Source organism: Lacerta agilis, chromosome 15 (assembly GCF_009819535.1).
Source record: "Lacerta agilis isolate rLacAgi1 chromosome 15, rLacAgi1.pri, whole genome shotgun sequence".
Lineage (NCBI taxonomy): Eukaryota > Metazoa > Chordata > Lepidosauria > Squamata > Lacertidae > Lacerta > Lacerta agilis.
In genome coordinates, this window is record NC_046326.1 from 4,213,551 (window position 1) to 4,235,216 (window position 21,666).

Below are 21,666 nucleotides of genomic sequence, written 5' to 3' on the forward strand. Positions count from 1 at the left end.
CAATTAAGGGATGTATGGAGCAGGGCCAACTAGAGGCCTGGGTGAAGGGATGTACTACTGGAACAGCCCCAAAGGCTGGTTGGAGAGGCCTAGGGGGCTGCATTCTGCTCCTGGGACTGAAGTCCCCCACCCTTAACCCTTTGGTGTCTTTTAAGCTATATGGTCCAAAGTTTCACAGGATTGGAATCAACAAAAAGAAAGGAGTCAAGTTAAAAGACCATCACATTTCTCCGATTAACTCATGGTTCTGCCTTGTCAAATTCCCCCTTTAGGTGTATGGTTACTCCACGACATAAAAGCTGAGAGCCATAAAGAAGTTCCTGTGTTGAAACCAGTAACAGATATTCATAGATTTCTATTGTAGGACACGCCACGACACATTTCTCCAACCCCACCCCGCAAAGTTAAGAACGCAATGGCTAAACAATTGTAAATAAAACTAACTGAACCACGGAGCCTTGAAAATAGCCAGGAAATAATAGCAGAATCGCTTGAAGAAGTCCAGCCTCAAGTGGTCCCATTTCTGAACCCCACAGGTTTCAATGGGATTTAAATCACATTGCCTGAGATTCCCCCAGTAACTTGGATTCAGTCGAAGCTCACATGCTTTGTTCCACTTTAGCATCATTCCCTTGCTGGCATTCTCCCTTCTGCATTACCCCATTAAAAGCAACCCCCTCCTTAGGTTGCCGATATTGAACTACTGCATGTAAACCTCTTCTGGTCCCACCAGAATGATGGATGCCTTTAAATATCCTCTCCATTATCGCTGACAGAGACAGTGTGTATTTTAATGGTGGGCACTTTCTGGTCCTTTGCGATGTTTTCCCCTGATGTTCTTGCACAGCAGCATACCTGCAGGAAACCTTTGCTCTTGACTTTGGCTGTCACACAGCTGGCCTTATCCCTTGAGGCTGTGCTCTTGGTGGACACACTCTGCATGGCCGAGAAGAGTTTCCACTCACAAACACCGTCCGATTTGGAAATCTTATAGAAGGTTTCTCCGGAGCCGACAGGGATGCGGACAACGTCTTTTGGTGCTTCAGCGACGTGGTTGCTTGCATGATTGAGGTTGAAGCTGAGGGAATATTTGTTGGCCGAGTACCTCCGTGGTGGGAGGCACTGGGCCCTTAGAACATTTTGGAATGCCTTTTTAAACTCTTGACTTGAACAAGGGTAGATGATGGGGTTGATGCAGCTGTTCAGGTATCCCAGCCAAAATGCGATTTTAAAAACTGTCTCTGAGGGCTTGCTCTCGGGAAAGAAAGAACCTGGAATTGAAAATATATGAACCATTACCGGAAACAATAGAAACACAATTCCTGATGATCAACTAGTTAAGAAAGAAGTGATGGCAGTGGATAAAGTTTTTGATTGTGCCCACCAGTACCACATTATTCAATTACATCTCTGGAGAACAAGATGGCTAAAGCTCAGCTTCTAAGTCCTGTTTATTTCACTGTGGGAGACTGAAGCACATGCATAACTCGCTCACTAAAATGCTCTGCAGGGTGGAGTGGGGTGGGGAACAAAAATGGTGGGTTGAGGAGGGTCAGTTGGGGAGGGGGAGTGAGGTGCCTCATGGGGTGAGGCAGCAGAAACACAAACACAGAAACACAGGGGCAGCTGCAGGGCGGAAGAGAGACGGACACACACTCAGACACAGATACCCATCCGCTTGTCACATAATCCCATACTGTGAGGCAGTGAGGGGGTGGGTGGAAGGCGTCCCACTCCCAGAAGTACCTGTTCAGGTAATGAATGTGCTGCATCCCGTTGGTGTGGTGCTGGCACTCACCCTTCCTCTGGTAGGAAATGTTCTGTGTGGTGGCTGAGGGGCACCAAACAAGTGGGGGACAATGAAGGTCAGCTGGGGTGATTAAGAACTACAGGGGGGGAGCAGAAACACATATGGCAAAGGGGCAGCATACCCTCCAACATTACTCAGATGAAATGGGAGGAATGAGAAATGTTGGAGGGTATGACATTGCACACGCATTTCACAGAGACTAAATCCACAAATCTTGGTTACAGCTAGTGGTTAAGTCTGGAAAAAGGTAAACTTTGAGCCAATGTTCATATGATGTTCTAATCCAGCTATGGCTTAGCTCAGCATGGTGCAACAGCAGAACAGCTAAGGAGCATTGAAGCAGCTGTGGTCTCCTTCCTAGGAGGCCACAAACTTGCACATCCACACTAAAACATGGTTTGACTTACTGTGACATGCAAACCAGGCAGCTGATCGGCATCTGCTCCCAAGGGTTCAGACAGAGGACATTCCTGGACTACCTGCAGAGGCCAAGGACTGAACCTGAGACCTTCTGCATGGAAAGCAAATTCTTTTCCACTGAGTTCTTGTCTTCCCCAAATAAATTTCTGGTGAGTCTGAGTGCTTAACCTAGCTGATATATTCTGGATCAGTCAAAGTTTTATAAGGCAGGTCCATGCATTATTTACTTAGTTACTCATTTTTTCAATTACTTTTTTCCCTCCCTCTCATGCCTTGTGGGATAGAACTGTCCACAGAAATAAATAAAAACAGCCTTAAGGTGGCTTACAATAAAATGATTAAAACTAGAATGAAATATAAATGCTCTAATGAACAAACAGTGGAAGTCACATACATATTCAGTAACCTGGCAGCTGAAAGAGACAACCAATGCAAATAAAAAAAAAGCTATTAAAATCAGGTAATTTAAACAAATTGACTATCATAAACAGCCCATCAAAGGCTCCAAAGAACAGGACACACAATAGCTCAGTTGCAGATCATCTGCTTTGAATGCAGAAGGTCCAGTGTTCAATCTCCAGGCAGGGCTGCCAGAGTCCCCTGTTTGAAATCCTAGAGAGGTCAGTGTACACAATATTGAGATGGACCCATAATCTGAAACTGATAAGGCAGTTTCCTTCTTTCTCATGCACCTGGAAAAGACAAAAGTGATGGTGCCAGAGCATGTATAACTGTGGCAAAACTCATCTCTTTCCAGGAGGGAATGCAGCAGACATAGTACATCCCAGCTTCATGCCTTCTCCCCCAGCTCTCACAATGCCTGTACTCAACACATCATGGGTTTCCTCATCTCTGGCTACCATTGGTGGGGGCAGGAAAGCAAATGGCATGCCGGTAATTATGTCCTCAAATGGTACACTACAGGGTCAAGGGAGTGAACTCAAAGCATCTCCCATTGATTTGTCTGCCATTTAGGATGGCCACATGGAGAACGCTTTATCTGAAAGAGCTGCTGACCAGTCCAAGGTGGTTTAAAGCACCTGCGGCTAACCCTTTTCAGGCAAAGGGCTACATTAATTCCTGGTCACCCTGCCAGGGTTTGCATGTCAAACTGGGCATGAGACAAGTATAAAAGTGGGTGTGACCAAATAGTAACAATGGGTATGACCTTTTTTTTTAAAAAAAAATCATCCATGGTTTGGTTGGCTGGCAGTCTGTCACACACAGCTTTTGGCATCATGGCATTACAGCAGAGGACCCATAGGAGCAGTCTATTAAAACAAACTTCCCCCCTTAAAAATGGCAAACTTGGAGGGCACAAAAATGGTTATCGGGGGCCCAGTTGTATCCTTCAACTGTGATAATGCCTCATGCTTGCCTGGATGGAAGATGGAAGGATGTGTGTGCCTTTTTGCATGGAACGTAGCCTACTGTATGTGAGAGTCACATCCATTGATATGCCAGCTATTGCTCTAGCCCTGCCAACCACTGACATGGGGCTCCCAGAAGGTTCCCCATGAGGGAATGCTGCCCTCAGGCTGAAAAAGAAAGTACTCAGAGCTGGCGTCAGAGGTAGGCATGGCTGGGCACCTGCCAAAACCCCACACCCTGGCAGGGGGGAAGGTACCAACATCAACAGCCCCCTTGATCTGTTTCTTCTCCCAGTAGCTCATCTCTGTGGAGCTGCATATCTGTCCACCATGTATATTTTGTTTACTTTTTACTAGTCATCCGTTCCAAGATAGGAAGCAGAAATCTTTTCAAGCTCTGCTGCCTGGAAGCCCTTTGAGGTGGAAATCACTGGGATCAAACATAGGACCTTCTCTGTGCAAAGCATGCAGTATCCCACTGAGCTATGCCCCCCCCCCCGTTTCCACATTGCTGCAGCATTGCCATTGTCTCTGCCTGACTCTGCTGTTAGCGCTCCAAGGCAGTTTGTAATTTCAGCTGTGATTGAATTGCGAGCTTTTCTCCCACCAAAGTAATTAAAACGGGAAGAGCAAAGTGGCTCAAAGCCAAAACAGACTTCCGATTTCTGCAGCTAAAGCCAGGCACAGACGAGTCATAGTTAGAAGTAAAATAACTTCAGTGAGAAATGTTTGTTCAGAGTGCTCACAACGCAAGAATGAGCAAGCAGCCTCTTCCACCCTTAATAACTGTAGAGTTCAACCAGCATATAGCAAGCAAATGAATGGGAATGCATGCATGCACAGTGCCAGAGAGGCCTGCAAATTATAGGGCTAAACAACTAAGTTCTACTCAGAGTAGACCCATTAAAATTAGTGAACAATTTCAGTTGGCCTACTCGGAGTAGGATTAGCATAGGATACAACCCCATTCTTTTATATTGTGCCTTTGCAGAGGTTGAAAAGCATTTTGGATTCTGTGCATCTTTCAACAAGGAATACACCTTTGGGTTAAAACAGATGCAGAACTGAGCTGTACCAAATGTTCTCCTATTTTATTTTTTAGGCAACTAATGCAGGGTTGTTTGTTGCCATTGTTTTCTGATCCGCTACAATTTTTATTCCTCATATAGTGTTTCCATCTTCCAAGATTATTTGCTTAGCTGATACTGGCCAATTAGGGTGCAAGCAGTAAAAAGGAAGATATCATGATTCTACAATATAGTTTGGGTATATGACAAGTCATAGCCAACATATAGCTACCAAGACTGCATTCAAATGTTTGTGGCACCCTGGGCAGGTTGTTGTGGCAGCTTCCATCTTCTCTTGGGGTGTAGATCTCGAGAGGATATGGGGATGCAAACTGCCCCACTCAGCTCTTCAGAACTGCAGCACTTATACTGTCTCCTGGCCTCCTCCACCTTGCCATGAATGGGCAATGTAAGATAAAATGTTGTAAGCATTGCGATGGCACAGAGACCTCAGCAGCTGGGGTGGTGGAAAGGACAGCGACCTGCATGTTCCGGCTCTGAAACACGTGTAAACTGCTTGTTGGGGTGAGGGAACTTTGGCAACTTTTGCAGCCAGAAAGGCAAGTGAATCAGAGGCTGTGAGAGCAATGGGTTGGAGGGAGCTTGCACTAACATTGCCAGAACCTCCTTTTCCCCTGCTCCTCATTCCTGGCTCTCCAAAAGCACAGATGAGAATAGACTCCAGTCCAAGCAGTGAAGAAGAAAGCGCCTTCTGTTTGCACCCTTGAGAGCTGGCTCGTTTTTTTTGTGAATAGCAACACAAATCAGAAGTGATGGGCAGTTTTATCCAGCCCTATTCCCCAGCCCCAACCCCTCTCATAAAGCACCCAGTTGCTTCTGTGGTGCTGGGGCACATGCACGTATCAATGTCTTGAGTCTGGGGTCCAAATCAGCACCTCTGGTCCTGGATCACACATCTAATATCTTGGACTCATTTAATACTTTGGATTTGACCCTCTCTGATCCCAGGCTGTTGTAAGTAGATGAATTATTGGAGCCTAGCAGTGAATTGGAGATGAGGCTAAGACAGGGGAGCTCAGTTGGCACACATGGTGTGCCAAACTTGATAGTGAGTGCACTTCCCCTGGCAGTCAGTCAGCCCCTCCTTCCATCATGGAGAGATGCTGCCAGTGACAGAGGGGGAGTGGGGCCCAGCTGAATGTTCACAGGCTGATATAGAAACTACTCTCAAGGACTCAAATCTCAAGGGGTCCCACCCAGAACACCATGATGCTGCCCAGAATTTGAGGCCAAAAGTCATCATACACAATTGGTCAGCTCAAAACTTTAGAGGAGCACTGAGATCTGAGACTGAAATAATCCAGGATGTCCAAGATATTCTGGGGACACATCTGAAATTATATAATGACCTCTGTTGTAATTGGGTGGATGTATACAAGCAGTATACAGCGTTTCCGTGAGCTGCTCTGGTTCGCCAGAAGCAGCTTAGTCATGCAGCCCACATGACCCAGAAGCTGTCTGCAGACAAACGCTGGCTCTCTCAGCCAGTAAAGCGAGATGAGCGCCGCAACCACAGAGTCGTCCGCGACTGGACTTAACGGTCAGGGGTCCCTTTACCTTATACAAGCAGTGGGGCAGCACTGAGCTGATTTTTCATGATTTTGAATCTCAAGATTCTGGTCCCTAATATATTTGTTGGCAAACAGAGATCTTATTTTTGAGCTGAAAGGGCATCAAACAGAGCTTGGGAACAAACAGAGGAACAGAAGGCCCCCCAACATTGAATGGAAGTTGGGGCCCCGAGACCCAGGCCCAGAAATGGACGTCAAAGGAGCAGAGGGAGGGGGGAATGGAGAGCTGAGATTCCAGCATTTGTCACCTTCTCAAATAACACTCAGACACAACCTAAGAAACCCACTGAGTGCAGGAGGTTTTCATCTAGTGAAGGGGAACTGACACTTGCCCGATGCTATAATAGATTCACAGCTAAAAACTTGGTATTCTCAAGATGTAAAGCTGGTGACATGGACAGGTGTAGTGATGCTGGCACTATGGGGAGACCACCAGAGAGCTCGCAGTATTGACTTAGCAGACACCAGAAAGATCGTAATATCCCCACATGGAATTTGGCAAGATGGGCCAATAAGAAAAGCAAAGGGTTTATGACTCATACAAAGCGATGGATAGTGGGTTTGTAGAATACAGTGTATCTTAAGCAGTTTAATGTAATTTGCCTGCAGGAGACTCGGGTGGAAGAGATGACAATGCAAGGATATGCTATCTACTCCCAGCCATCTATTAGAGTTAATAGCAAGGGAAGAAGAAGGGGTCGATGGGCTCTGTGTGTCTTGACAAGTCTAAATGTGAGGGCAGAGGAAACAGTATCTTTCTTCCCAGAGTTCCCAGTGAAAATGGGTTTAAAATACTGTGTGCCAATGTTTATATACCAGTTAAAGGCACCTTGGGAGCAACATATGGGCTTTGTTAGATGCCCAGTTAGAGAAATTGCATAACCAATCACATTTGGCTACATGCTGACATCACTATGGGCAAACTTAGCAACTGACATCTGGATGAGAATGATAACACAATGCTACTTAATGGAACAGATTTGACTACATGCTAGCTTCACTTAGGAAAAATTGTGGTGTATATTAGGAGAAATAAGATAGCTCAGTTGGTAGAGAGTGAGACTCTTAATCTCAAGATCGTGAGGTTGAGATCCATGCTGGGCAAAAAGACTGCAGGGAGTTGGGCTAGATGACCCTTGTGTGGCCCCTTCCAAATCTACAATTCTATGATTCTGTGAAATAATGTCAATTCAGAGTCAAAGCTATTGTTACAGTAGCAGGATAATACTTGTGAAATTATAACTCCCCTCCTTCCCAAAACATTCCCAAAAGATAGGGCCCAAATTCACCAGTCCTTGAAATACTGTAGCTGAATTCTATGCATGAAATCATATGTTCTCTTTGGTATTCTGCCAAAGCTGGCAGAACAAAGTGGTAAACCTTTCCCTGGACTGTACCATTTCAGGCTGCACATGAGATCTGGGTGTCCCTTCATAAAAACAGCAAATAGCTGCTTATACATTGAAAGCTAGCATGTCAGGCAAAAGTGTTTTTTATGATGTGCTATTTGTATATGGACAGGAAACCCTACAACATGAGAGAACATTTGAGCACGTTTACACCTATGCACTAATTCTTTTCATGGCCTTGACATCTGGGCGTTTTGTGAATCCAAAGGGGAATGGAAAGGCTGTTCTCTTATGCAGAGTTGACCAACTCCTTTGAAATTAAGGTCAGCCCTGTGGCCTGACTGTGAGTAATGTTTGAACTGCAAGTTCGACTGGGAAATTCTAGAGCATGAGCAAGACTAATTTGATATGGGTCCTAATCAGATTTCAATGAGTCAGAGGAATCCAGCCTGAGACTTGGAGAAGTTCCCATCTTCCTTAGTGGTGGGTTTCCAGTAATGTATCAGACATTCTGCCTTAGTGGTCAGAGGCCCACTGTAAGGTGATGCTCCTCTTCAAAGAGCTGTGCTTGACAGTGGTGATCACTGACTGATAGGAATGTTGGAGAAGAAAATGGAAATGGCAGCTGCAACTGCCAGTGTTCACTTATTTGTCCCATCTCTGGAAGAGAACTCAGTCTAGTGAATACAATAGGTATTCATCATTACTGTTGTGTGCAGTCCACAAATGATGTGTGGCACCCTTTTGCATTGCACCTCCTTTGCATTGAAATGAATGGGGTGGAATAATGTAATGACAATTTAATCAATGTCGACAAGGGTGGGGGGAAGCCAGCACAAATTAAAATGGCCCAGTGGTCTAGAAGGGCCCTTGGCAATCTTGCATATGTTTTATATAATTCTTAATGAAATATATGTTTCATGTTCAATGCATGCACAGTTCTGAAATATGGCTTGCAAACGTGTGTCATGAATTCAGCATTTCCAAGTATTTCCGACTCTATATGAACATTTGCTTCTGCTCTTAGACAGTATGACAATGCAGTCTCATCTTAATTACACACGGTCACATTTGTATGTTTTCATAACTGAGCACCCTGAAAACGCAACTAAGTTGTTGTGTGATATACACTGTGTTAAGTTACACATGCAAGTTTAATGTTAAAAATGTATGGCTAGTCCAGCAATAATCATGTGGGTGCTTATATTATTTATATTAGTCATTAAGATCTTAATATTCCCTACAGGGATGAATGTTATCATATTTATTATCAACACACAAATGACACCACACATGTATTTTATATCCCATGTAAAGATTTTTAGCTGGTCTACCCTTGGTGGGACCCCTGGAATTATTCCCCAGCCTGGGGCCTAAACTCTTTCTCGGGGGCCCTGAATGTAATTTACATAAATTAGTTATGTAAATTAATTTACAAAAGTTATATAATTTTGCCACAGTGGACAGTGAAAAAATATTGTAATTTTTGGCAGAAGATGAACTGCAGTGGAACAGAAACAGCACTGCAAGTAGTGACTATAGGGCAGAATGGAGAATGGTGCCTAACTGCTTCACTATTGACTGATCTCAAACAGAGCCAACCCAAAGGTGAAAGATTAGATGGAACACACGCCATTCCATGTACAGAAACTGACTGGCCACTGAATCTTACTCCAATACTGGTAACAGAACAGTACCTACGACATTAAGGTAGGTTTTTTGGGGGGTGGGAGTAGGCAAGAGTACATACCATACACAGGCCTGTCATCCAACAGAGGGAAATAATTGGGAGGTTTAGGAGTGACAGCCAGAGGGCTGTTGCAGCTGCTTTCCAGCATCTGCCACTTGAGGCAGTTTCCTCACTGTGCCTTATGGTAGGGCCTGCCACAACCCCAAACTTAGGAGCATTAATTTAGAAGCTATTACTTCCCGATACACGAGAAGGAACATAGTTTAGTTATGATAAGGTTACTGTTGTTATTTTGCCTCAAAGTCTTCATTTTGGAAGAGTAATATTCATCTAGAGCAGGGAAGGGGAACCTGTGACTCCTCCGATCTTATTAGACTATGACTCTCAACATCCCTGGCAGGGGCTGAAGGGGGTTCAGAGCACAACACCATCTGGAGAGCCTTCAGTTCCCAACCACCATCCAGCACTCCATGGCTATAACCCAACATTCCCCAGCATATTTTTAAAAGTTTTCAAAAGATGTACACCTTTCATCATGTGCTTGTGTTGTTCCAAATACTGTATAACCTGGTTGTAGCAATTTTCACTGATTTGGATGAAAAAATTGTTTTGCTGTCATCACCGAGATCTATCCACTACGCTGACTTAAACGTGAAATCCTAAGGGAAGCAATATTTTGGCTGCTTTGTTTATGCAACAGCAGATATTCAACAGTAAACAACCAATTCTTGGTTTCATTCCATGCTGTGGGCCACGAAGAGCAAGATGGATCTGAATCATGTCCAAATATTTTAATATCTCATTGGTTCCTGGGGGCAGCTGTTTGGTCTATAAAAAGCTCAGCCAGACCCCCCCCCCCACCCTGACATCTTGCTGAGAATTTATTGTTTAACACTGAGGATGTTTGAGTCTGATTATTTCAATATAATTATATATACACGTCATTTTCCCATATTGCACAAGGGTCCATCTGTTGGCTCACAAAAATTGAATGCTGAGGCTCCAAAGATTTAGATGTGTTCTCTTAGGCTTGATATCCCGGGGTTGTTATCATGACACACATTATGCAGCATGCTTAACTTTGCCTTCCTGGCTGCTTTCAACAATCTGCTCAACTGAGTTGTGCCAGCAAGGTTAAAAGATTGGGAGTGTTACATCTCCATGAGTCCAGTGTTCCAGAGCACACTATGGGTTGCATTCAGCTAAATCCTGCTTAGAGTAAGCTCACTGAAATTAATGGACCTAAATTAGGCCACAGTCACACCATACAATTAAAGCACTATGACACTACTTTAAATAGTCATGGCTTTCTCCAAAGAGTCCCGGGAGCTGCAGTTTGCTAAGGAGTTGTTAGGAGACACACAACCCAATCCCCCTCACAATTTCTTGAGTGGTTTATTAGTCAATTGTCCATCAAAGGGAACTCTGGGAATAGTAGCTACAGTCCTAGAGCCTGTCAGGGTTGATCCCTGCCCAGATCTCAAAATCATATGAGGAACAAAGCAGGTGGGGTCCTCTAGAAGATATCCGCACCACTAATAACTCTGAAGAAATGTTGGACCAGGACATTCCTATCCCAAGGCTGGAGGTCCCCACACCAGCTGCCTGGGTTCCTGGCTAGCTTTTAGAAATCCCTGATCTTCCCCATGGCCCCAACAGCAAATAAGATGATGAGCCAGGTATAAAGCTAAAGTTGAGTGGTAGAAGATTCAGGACAGACAAAAGGAAGAAGTTCCTCACAGAGCTCATAGTTACACTATAGTTACACGCTGGTGTGATCTGGGGCTGAGATTGTTGGGGAAGGGGGTGGGGTCCAAGCAGCCTCTTCGGTTCTTGCATTGGGCTCTTCCCTGTTTGTTGTGGCAGTGGCGGTTGCAGCGCTGGTGTCGGTGGCATGGGGACCAGCCAAACCATGCAGTTGGTGTTGGTGGTCCCTCACAGCTCTGCAAGGCCATGGCAATTGCCACCTTGCCTCCCTTTTTCTCTTTTTAAAAAGGGATTTCCCCACTCTCCCTCTAATTTTTAAAGATTGTTACTATTCCCCCTTTTATTTTTGTTTTCTTATTATTTTATTTTAGCTAAATATTCGCCCCCCTTTCCCTCCCACCCTCTCTGCCAATTTGAGGAGGCGGGAGAGAGCTGCATTAACTTTCAGCTGAGTACACCAGGACCCAGAGCTAGAGAGAACCTCACACTAGCTTGTTAAACTCTACCTCCAAAAAATTAACCTTTTAACTTTCAAACCTTAATTTGAATCTCCATTTTGCTTTTGCTTTTTTAACTTCAAAGAAAGGGGGGTGTTTACATTTTGATTTTTTAACTTAAGCTGCCATTTTTAACTTGATTCTGAGTCTTGAACTCTGACTTTTGCCTCCAAACCTTTACTCCTACTCTCACACTTGCACTCTTTACCCTCATTCAATAATTTAACCCTCCCCTCTCCTCTCCCCTACCCATTTCCCTCCCTTTTCTTTTCATTTTAATCTTCATCTATCCTCTCATTCTATTCTTTCCTCTACACCCCACCCCACCCCACCCCTCCTCTCTTATATGAGTGCATAGGTAAAGGTAAAGGGACCCCTGACCATCAGGTCCAGTCGTGTCCGACTCTGGGGTTGCGGCGCTCATCTCGCTCTATAGGCCGAGGGAGCCGGCATTTCTCCGCAGACAGCTTCCGGGTCATGTGGCCAGCATGACAAAGCCACTTCTGGCGAACTAGAGCAGCGCACGGAAACACCGTTTACCTTCCCGCTGGAGCGGTCCCTATTTATCTACTTGCACTTTGATGTGCTTTCGAACTGCTAGGTGGGCAGGAGCTGGGACCGAGCAAAGGGAGCTCACCCCGTGGCAGGGATTCAAACCGCCGACCTTCTGATCAGCAAGCCCTAGGCTCTGTGGTTTAACCCACAGCGCCACCTGGGTCCCTTTATGAGTGCATAGATATACACAAATACAGACACATACACTAAGGTTGCCATTTGTTGGGTTAAAAGTCCAATCTGTAGTTAAAAGTATAAGTTGGGGGGGGAGATTTGCTCTTCCAAATATGGCAACCCTATTTGATACCCACCACACTTGCACAATATTTGCACAGTAAGACTGTGACAGCACTTTATTAAAACAAACAAACAAACTCCTTTTACAAGTTAGTGTTAACACCCTACAGTAGTAAAGCACAGTAAATTATACATAATGTTCGGCCCACTTGTTTTGTTCAGAAGGCTGTCAGCACTACAGGTGTTGGCAGCTGAATCTGATGACCAATCTAACCCTGCTGATATTGTTAGGTGTAGTTTCCATTATCCCTGGCTACTGGCCATGCTGCCTGGGGCTGATGGCAGTTGGAGTTCAACAACATCTGGAGGGTCTCAAATCAACCGCCCTTTTTGTAGAATAAACTCCCTATTGTAAGGGTCAGCAGGAATAATGATGCAAGCTTTGTCTCTCCATCCTCTTCCCGCCACCATCATTCTAGTCACTATTCATGAATTGCAGGTTGACTGTGAAAATTGGGAGTCTCCTGTATGCATGGTGTTAGGTCAGTTTTTGGCATGAATCTCTGTGTGTGGCAAAACTGATCACCCTTGTAGCTGTGGAGTACAATGGAAGCAAACTCTGGTCAAGAAGACTCTAGCTCATGGTTTAAATTAGCCCAAATGTCAATTTAAAGGACAGAAGTGTCAGTCAAGCTGAGATCATATATCAGGATGCAGCAGGCTTGTGTACAGCTCTAATTAAGCTTCGTGAGGTTTCTAAGCCTTGAGGATATGCCAATTGCCCAAAATGGTTGATAAATAAAATAAAACAAAACATCTGTTTTGCAGGTGTGTGTCTCTAATGTCATCTACCAATGTGGACTTGAATTTTCATGAGAAAAGGTAGGGTGGGGGTGGGGAGACAGGAATTTGGAATTGTAGGGAGATTAAAAAGACTTCCCCAGTGTTAACTTCACTACTTCTCCTTTGTTTCAAGTTTAGTTTTGCTCAGATGTTTTGCAAGGAACAATCTATTAAAAGTCTCATAGCTGTTGGTGAAGGAGAAAAAACCCACCACCCAGTAATTCAACTGTGCTGTGACTTCTGGCAAACTTTAAGTGGAATCCTGATATGCTGCCAAAGTCTGTTAAAAATAGTGATGACAGATCACCCATTCTTTTTGGTTGCAGGGGAGAGAGCAAGATACAAACTTATTGGCGTATCCTCAGTGTTGAAATGCCCTGTTTTGAAGAAGCATGCGCTCAATGAAAACACACACAAATAAAACAGTATTAAGAACACGCAAACTGTGCCACCACACATTTTCTTTAACTTCTTCATTTTTTAATGTGTCCAACTTTCTCTTTTATGATCTGGTGAGTTTATCACATGATAAAACAAATATACTAAATGGTATATACTAAATGAAGTCAAGTTGGTGGGGCAGTGTCCTATTCGCCTAAATGGAACAGCCTCCAGCGAAAAGAAAGTGTCTCCTAAGGATTCCATCCAGTGATGACCCTTGAGCTGCTAAAAGGCTCTCTGATCCTGCACAGGCTTCCATCAACAGAACAAATAGGGATATCATTTTTGCTGATTCCCCATCTCCCCTGCAGTTCACCCTCCCCCAAAATCTGCTTGGAAGAGTTGGGGGGTCACCTTTGGAACAGCAGGGGAGGAGGTTGTGTGAAGGGCCTGCAGGAGAAATCAACAAAAATGCACCCCTCCTCATTCAATTGGCAAAAGAGCCTTTGCTCAGTGCAAATACCACCATTAGCTAAAAGTGCAAAATCTGACTGATAAAGTTGAATTATCTTGATTGTAACTGAATCCTGATTCTGGGAAATGTTTCTGGAAAATGCTATGACTTGAGGTCTTACTGGCCATGGTGGCTATGTTCTGCCTCCACAGTTGGAGACAGTAATGCTTCTGTGGCTTCCAGAAACTGATATTCACGAGGGGAGAGTGCTCTTGTGCTTGTTTGTGGGTTTCCCAGAGGCATCTAGTTGGCCACTGTGGGAAAAGGATTATGGACTAGATCCAGAAGGCTCTTATGTTCTCATAGTCCTCACAAGGATACTTATTACTCATTGAGTTGTACTGTATATGTTAATGAGCCATCCCTGACTGATCACTCACTGAAGAAGTAAACCTATGTTTAGGCTTTACTATTTCAGACTAAATAAAAAAATAAAAAAATCCTTCCAGTAGCACCTTAGAGACCAACTAAGTTTGTTCTTGGTATGAGCTTTCGTGTGCATGCACACTTCTTCAGATACACTGAAACAGTGGGGCTAAAGTTGTCCATTAAAATAAAAATTCACCCACCCAGGAAACTAGCCATCAGTTCCAACTAAATATTTTCCATGATGTGCTAGCACTTCAGACGCCTGCCTAAGAACAGCCACAAATTTACTTTACTTTCTTGTAAGCAAAAAAGCCAAGATTTATTCTAGTGGACTGAGAGTGTATAATTGGCAGGAGAAGAGCAGGAAGTAATTCAGGTGCCATGAGGCACCAGCAATGACAATGATCAAACCACCTCAGGAGAGGAGCTCCAGGGGTCTCTAAAGGCAGCGGGCAGACTTCCAGGACCAGGAGCTTTGATCTGAGGCCTCACAGGAGCAGGAAGTTGTTTCAACAATCAGCCCCATTTGTCTCAAATGATTTTAAACAGAGGTGGGGAAATGCCTGACTCACCAAGAGTTCCTGACCTGAAGATGGGCACCACTTCTTGCAGGCTCGTTCTGTTCCTGCCTCTTAGGCACCTCTGTTGCCTTGGAGAAAATGCATGGCTTTGCTCCTTCCCTGACAGCTCAGTCCATGCTGAGGAACTCCTCCTCCTTCATAGCCTAGCAGGGGTCTCCTTGGCATTGGATGGACCCAGCTTCTACCCCTGAGCCAAGGAAGGGGGGGGGCTGTGAGACTTCTAGAGGGAGAGTCTCAATGGGAGGGCCCAGAGGCTTGAGGGGAAGGGCTCTGATCCAGGGCCAGTTGCTCCCATCCACCATCCTGACGAGAATCTTCAGGGAAGGCCACAACACTGATTTTCTGTGTGCAGAATCTTTTATTTGTATTTTTGTAGTAAGGGACATTACATCATGTGAGGCTCTACCTGCAGTCTGAAGTGGGACAGCCCAGAAACGGGTTTACTGTCTCAATAAGTATAGTGTAGCCACATGTCCTACTTTGCACAACAGAGTCCTCTCTTTGAATACTGTCTGAGTACAAGTAAAAATCAAGAGCCATCAGAAGGGAGAGCAAGGGGGCATTGAAGTTGTCCCTCAACAGTTAGCATCTAATACTGATGAAGTTTCATGAGGATTTTAAAAAAAAAGTAAACTGAAGTGGAAATGTGGAGAACCAAGATAAGAAAAATGAGAAATTGAAATTGATAGATTTGTCCATCCCTACTGAGGCAAGGAGGGACGTGGGTGGCCCTGTGGACTAAATCACAGAGCCTAGGGCTTGCCGATCAGGTCAGTGGTTCAAATCCCTGCAACAGGGTGAGCTCCTGTTGCTCTGTCCCTGCTCCTGGCAACCTAGCAGTTCGAAAGCATGTCAAAGTGCAAGTAGATACTGTAAATAGGTACTGCTCTGGTGGGAAGGTAAACGGCGTTTCCGTGCGCTGCTCTGGTTCGCCAGAAGCGGCTTAGTCACGCTAGCCACATGACCCGGAAGCTGTCTGCAGACAAACGTTTGCTCCCTCGGCCTGTAGAACAAGATGAGTGCCGCAACCCCAGAGTCGTCTGTGACTGGACCTAACGGTCAGGGGTCCCTTTACCTTTAATGAGGCAAGGGCAACACGATGCCTCCTTCATTCCATGTGACAAAGGCTACCAAACCAGCTGTGGATGCTTCCTTCAACACTGGTAACACCACATCTGAGGCATGGCTCACAGAGCTCTGTCCACTTCCCAGCACCTGCCTCTTGAAGCAGCCAACTCTCTCTGCCTAATGGTAGGGCCAGCCCTGCTGGTACAAACTGTAATGAGAAGAAATGCAGAAATCGGTTCTTACCATGATTATTTGTTTTCAGAGTAGATTGGAGGACGTTCCTTTGACAGGATGACTCCCAGGCCTGGGGGAGAAGTAAACCTCCCAAACAAATGTCTTCCATTCAAATGTCTTGAAAATCTAACTGGAAGCTGCCATGGGGGACACACAACAGTGATATTACCTCAGCTTTATTGGCGTCCACTTTCACTCTAGACCCAGTTAAAAGGGTTTCAACCTTCAGACCCTTTAAATGGCCTGGAACCATAATATTTGAAGGACTGCTCTTTACCATATAAATCTGCTCGCATTTAACTTGTCTCTCTTACTTGATGACTATGATGGCTCAATTCTAACTGATGTCAAGGATAGAGATATTTCCTATTTTGATGGACAATAACTTCACTTACACCAGTCCAATTATGCCTGTGCAGTTTGTTTGTTACTCACGGGTCATTTCTACCCATGGTCTTCAAGTGCATCAGCAGAAGCTACTCTTAGCAATTAATTCCCAAGGAGTGACAAGGGACAACATTAAATTATTCTCTGTGCAAGGATTCTTCCACATCCATATGTTTGCTGCCAAGTTAATTACTGGTTTCACTGCTAAGGGGGTTTGCTACTACTTAAACACACATGAATGCCTCACAGCGTACCACACAATGCCAGACAGATGCAAAGTCTGGAAAAGAAGGAGAAGAAAGTGAACTTTATAAATAGATGCTCAAAGGTGATGAAGCTCTGCTGAACCAAATGCTTTGGAGAGATGACAGCCAGAACTGCAGCAAAAGGAGGTTCAATTTTCTGGGACTCTTCAGTGCTCCAGAGGAACTGTCTTCACTTGGAAAAAAGGAAGGCTAGATTGCAGCACGTACACACCCACCCACACCCAAACAGGGTTTAATATTCAGCCAATGTGATTATATTGTATAAGATGTGTACTGAAGCACCCTGTGCTTGTAACATGAAAAATAAAGCATCTGGAAACTTTCTGTGCCTGTCCTCTTTAGGGTAAGCTGGTGTGAGATTTTGGGCCTTAATTATGATAATAAGAAGGGGCAATTCTTGGGGAGAGGGGGAGCGCCCCAGTCTTGTTCTCTAATGTCTCTAGGTTTCATCTGGGTTTTAAAATCCTAACTACACATTAGTCCTGCCCCATGAACTTACTCAGGACCAGAGACGGGGCTGGATAGGGTGATATTTCCCAGGTCACATGGTAGGGACTGTGCACAGCTCTAATGAAAATACATTTTGGGGGTCATTAATAAGCTAAACAAAAGTATGAATATATAATGAAAATAGATTTTGTCTTTAAGAAGCTAGACAAAATTAAATTGTAAATATATAAATCTTAGTATTTTTCTTGTTTCTTAGAATTTCTAGAAAGTGCTGGGTACTGTCTACTAGTTATTAATAAAGAAGACAGAATAGGAGACTGATTTGCATCAGCTAATTTATGTGTATAGGTGCCAAATTTAGAAATAATTGTTATAATTTAAATTAAAATACAATCTCTCTCGCCATAGTGGTAAAAACTGTGGCCAGGTGAGTTGTGTGCCTGCTCATCTGCTGCCAGGTGCTAACTGCTAATGGCTGCCTTCAGGATCCCTGCTCTCCTTTCTGATTACTCTGCTATATGGTTAGGAAAGCCGTTTGTCTCTTTACCTGTTCTCTATGCATTTTGACAGCTCTTGAGATACCAGCGGCATAGCTAACTGCTCAGGCACCTGGGGGCAGGGAAACTGCTCATGGGGACGGCTCAAGCCACCCACAGGGCAGGGCCAACCTGGGCAGGGGCGCTGCAAAGAGCCTCTTTGGATCCCGCCCACTGCCTTCCTCTCAGCCACCCTACAGCTGAGGGGGAGGCGACGGGCCGCCCCCACAGTGTAGCACCCAGTGCACCCCACCCCACCTCCTAGCTACGCCTCAGTAAGATACCATAACCAATTAAAAAAACAATTTTATTTAATTTTTTTCAACAATTAAACAATTCAACATTTCAAATTTAGTAATCAATCATTCCACCTACAACTTCTCCCTCCCTCCCTCCATGGTTCCCTCAAAATTTCAATTTATGCTGCATATTATAGTTACTCTATAGCAGGGGTGGCCAACTTCCAAGAGACTGCGATCTACTCACAGAGTTAAAAACTGGCAGTGATCTACCCCCTTTTGGGGGGGGGGGTTCAGGTTGAGGTTGTTGAGCTTTTTTTAGGAAGGAAAGCCATCCATGTTTTGGGGGGTTCGCATCAAAGTTGAGCTTTGTTTAGGAAGGAAAACCCTTTGGGGGGGGGGCTTAAGGGCAAAGATGTAGAGCTTTTTTTTAGGGGAGCCAAAGTTGCTGAGTTTCTTTGGGGGGGGCAGTGATCTACCACAGACGTCCAGTGATCTACCAGTAGATCACAATCTACCTGTTGGACATGCCTGCTCTATAGTATACGTACCTTTACCTTTTCTGACTGATAAAAACAATGTTCACCCCCACTGCTGTTATTACTCAAATCCTATTTGCGTTTTAACACCTTTACACAGAGTTTTAAAGTAACCTGCATTTTCCAATCTTCTTTAAAATCAGTCTCTGATCTCAAGTTTTACAAGTCAAACTCCCCAATTCTACATATTGTATCAATATCAACTGCCATTCTTCTTTAGTAGGTAACACCTCATTATGCCATTTTTGTGCGTGTGATATTTGTGCTGCTGCTGTTATGTAAAGAAATAGGTTTATCTTTTTGGGGGGATATCTCCTCCCTACTAAAAAAAGGTTCTGGTCCTTTTGGGAAAGTGAAATACCCTTTTGTAATGAATCAGATCTAAGTTAGGGGATGTTCAGAAACCCACTGTGTTTTAGGAGTTAATGGGCACCCCAGTTTGAGTGGCAGATACCCCTTGGGAGGCGGGACATTCCGCTCTTTAAAAGGAGGGAGCAGCCGTGTGAGGAGAGTGGTGACTGGAAGAAGGAGGGTGTGGGGCCAGGTTAGGTTTAGGTTAGGTTAGGATCGTTGAAGATGTGTATATGTTGCTGAAAGAAAGAGTTTACACTGTTATGAAACTAAGCTTATGAACCATCACTGAAACCGTTATGTTCTGTAAGAAATAAAGACCTCTTATTGTTGAGCTAAGAAAATATCGTCGTTCATTTGGTCCAGCGAGTTATATAGGCTCTTGAGGAGGTGAACTCAGGGAAAGGACAAAACTAAACTGAAGGGGGATAGTTTGTGTCTTGGAGTTCCCTCAGGAGGGGCTAGCGGGCGGAAACCCTGGTATTGCCACAGAGTTGCTAAGAGGGCTTAGCTAACTGATATAGTGAGGGATCTAATGAAAGAGAGACCCCAAACTGTAGGCAAAGGAGAGGTTAACCCCTGAAGCCCTGAGCAGAGGATATAACCGGCCACGGCCGCTGGACAGGAAAACTCCCGTTACTAAGAAATTCCCAGATTATTAATCAAAGGGAAGTGAAATAACAGACGGACCTCAGAGGGACAGGTGGGGTGCATTGTAATTTGACCCAGAACACCTGATTAAAAATTCACTTAGTAACGAGGGGAGAGTCTGAAGTGGAGGTTCGTCGCACCTTTTCATCTCCCAAAAGTCCTTAGCTACTTTGCACGCCCACCACATGTGGTAAAATGACCCTTCTACTACTTTACACTTCCAACAAAGATTTGATGTTGATTTATACATTTGGGTTAATTTACTAGGTGTTAGGAACCATCTATATATCATTTTTATAAAATTCTCCCTCAAGGTATAACATGCTGTGAATTTCAACCTGGATTTCTACAACTTTTCCCATGATTCTAATCTTATGTACCATATCCCTAGCCCAATGGATCATAGCATATTTAACTATTTCATTGAAAGCATAACCAAATTTTGTTTGATGATAGTTGTCTACATTTCAATACAATTGGATCCTATTTTCACTCAAGGTGGCAGACCAAACCTTTCAAAACTGCACTGTTTTTTTGTGGGGTTTTTACCATTCTGAAGCAAGGCTGGGCACTTTCCATTAGTTATCTTTAAGTTCTCAAAGAGCTTTTCCCGCTGAGGACTCCTTCAAACAGAGGACTGTCCTCCGTAAAGTAGATGTGGCCACTCTGTCCTTCAGCAAAGTTGTGTTTTGGATCCCAACATCAGAGTTAAAAGGCTCATTAAGAGTCTTCAACGTGCTTCAACTGGCTCTTAATAAAAACCAAAGCAATCCCCTCTTTTTTCTTTTGGTACATCTGCTTTCCTGGGAGCTGCCCTCTTTTCATAAAAGTGGAAGATTTTGCTGGTGTTTTTTTTTATTATTATTCTGCAGCTAAGGGGTGTGTGGGTGTGTTTACTGCTCTGAGCTGACAGCTGTAACATTTCCATGTGCCTCCTGACGATAAAGTGCCAATTTGGTGGCATCCCTTGATTCCTCTGCAAATACATTACACAGAAGTTGTGATTATGGCTTGTTCAACAATCATGCCTTGCCTCATGTAGAGATGAGTTAAAATGGCAAGGCAATGGAATGAGGAGGAAGAAGCGCTGCAGAGTTCCAATTAATGCAACTACATGCCCATTAGGTAGGGATCATTTGGCCACACCATTTGGGACGTCCTGGTCTGCAGACATGGTCCTTTCCTGCAGCATTCTTCCTGTCCCCATAAAGATGGGTGACTGTTAAGGAGGGGGGGGGTGGGTTTCCTGGAGGGAGAGGTAAAGGAGAAGGGGGGGAGGGATGTTGAGGGTAGAAGGAGAGAGAAACACAGAAGACACTCCCCACTTTCAAGGTTATTTTTAAATCCCTCCTTACAGAGTACACACACCAACAAGCTACCGTTGCTATTTTCTTGCATTTCTCATGCCCTGTGTCTAAAACTAAGGAACTGTTAGTTACTGAAGCTGGGGGAGATTTTTGTTTGTGTGTGTGGGGGGGGGAGATTTTAAGAAGATAAGCAGTCAAGCAAAAGTGTTTCCTTACTTTATTTATTCTTGGCAACTGTTTTATTTCGTGAAGATAATGGTCTGCAAGTTAAAGCTACCGGTTCCTCTGAATGCTCCTCAGAGGGAAGGAGAGAGAGATGATGCAGAAAGATATGGGCTGCAAGTTAATGAAAGGAGCCCCCACCCCACCCTGGGCTCCCCTGAACATTCCTCAAGTCACTCAAGGATGCCATTGAACACTGGTTGAAAACCAATGGTTTAAGGTGAATTCTGGCTATGAAAAGGTGAAGACGAAGAGACTCTCTTTCCCCCCCCCCACCCCCGTTGTGCTGCAGTATCAGGGACAGGCAGGGGTCTGAAAGGTGGGCAGTGGAGACAGGGGGTGGGATGATGGTCTAGGGGAAGGGGCCAGTGAATTGTGGGGTTTGTTGACACCCATGAGGCAGAAGGAAGAGGAAGAGTCTGGACAGTCAGAGA

At 44.5% G+C, this 21,666-nt stretch overlaps 1 protein-coding gene across 1 annotated transcript in view; it reads right to left on the minus strand.

The window, feature by feature from the left end:
* Positions 1–325: 325 nt before the first annotated feature.
* The window catches only part of ADRA1A (adrenoceptor alpha 1A), a 45,809-nt gene continuing 24,468 nt past the window's right edge, over positions 326–21,666 (minus strand). Inside the window, exon 2 of the mRNA XM_033171880.1 lies at positions 326–1,271. Within this exon, the coding sequence (XP_033027771.1) occupies positions 748–1,271 (524 nt within the window). The 3' untranslated portion in view covers positions 326–747. The remainder of the gene's footprint in view (positions 1,272–21,666) is intronic.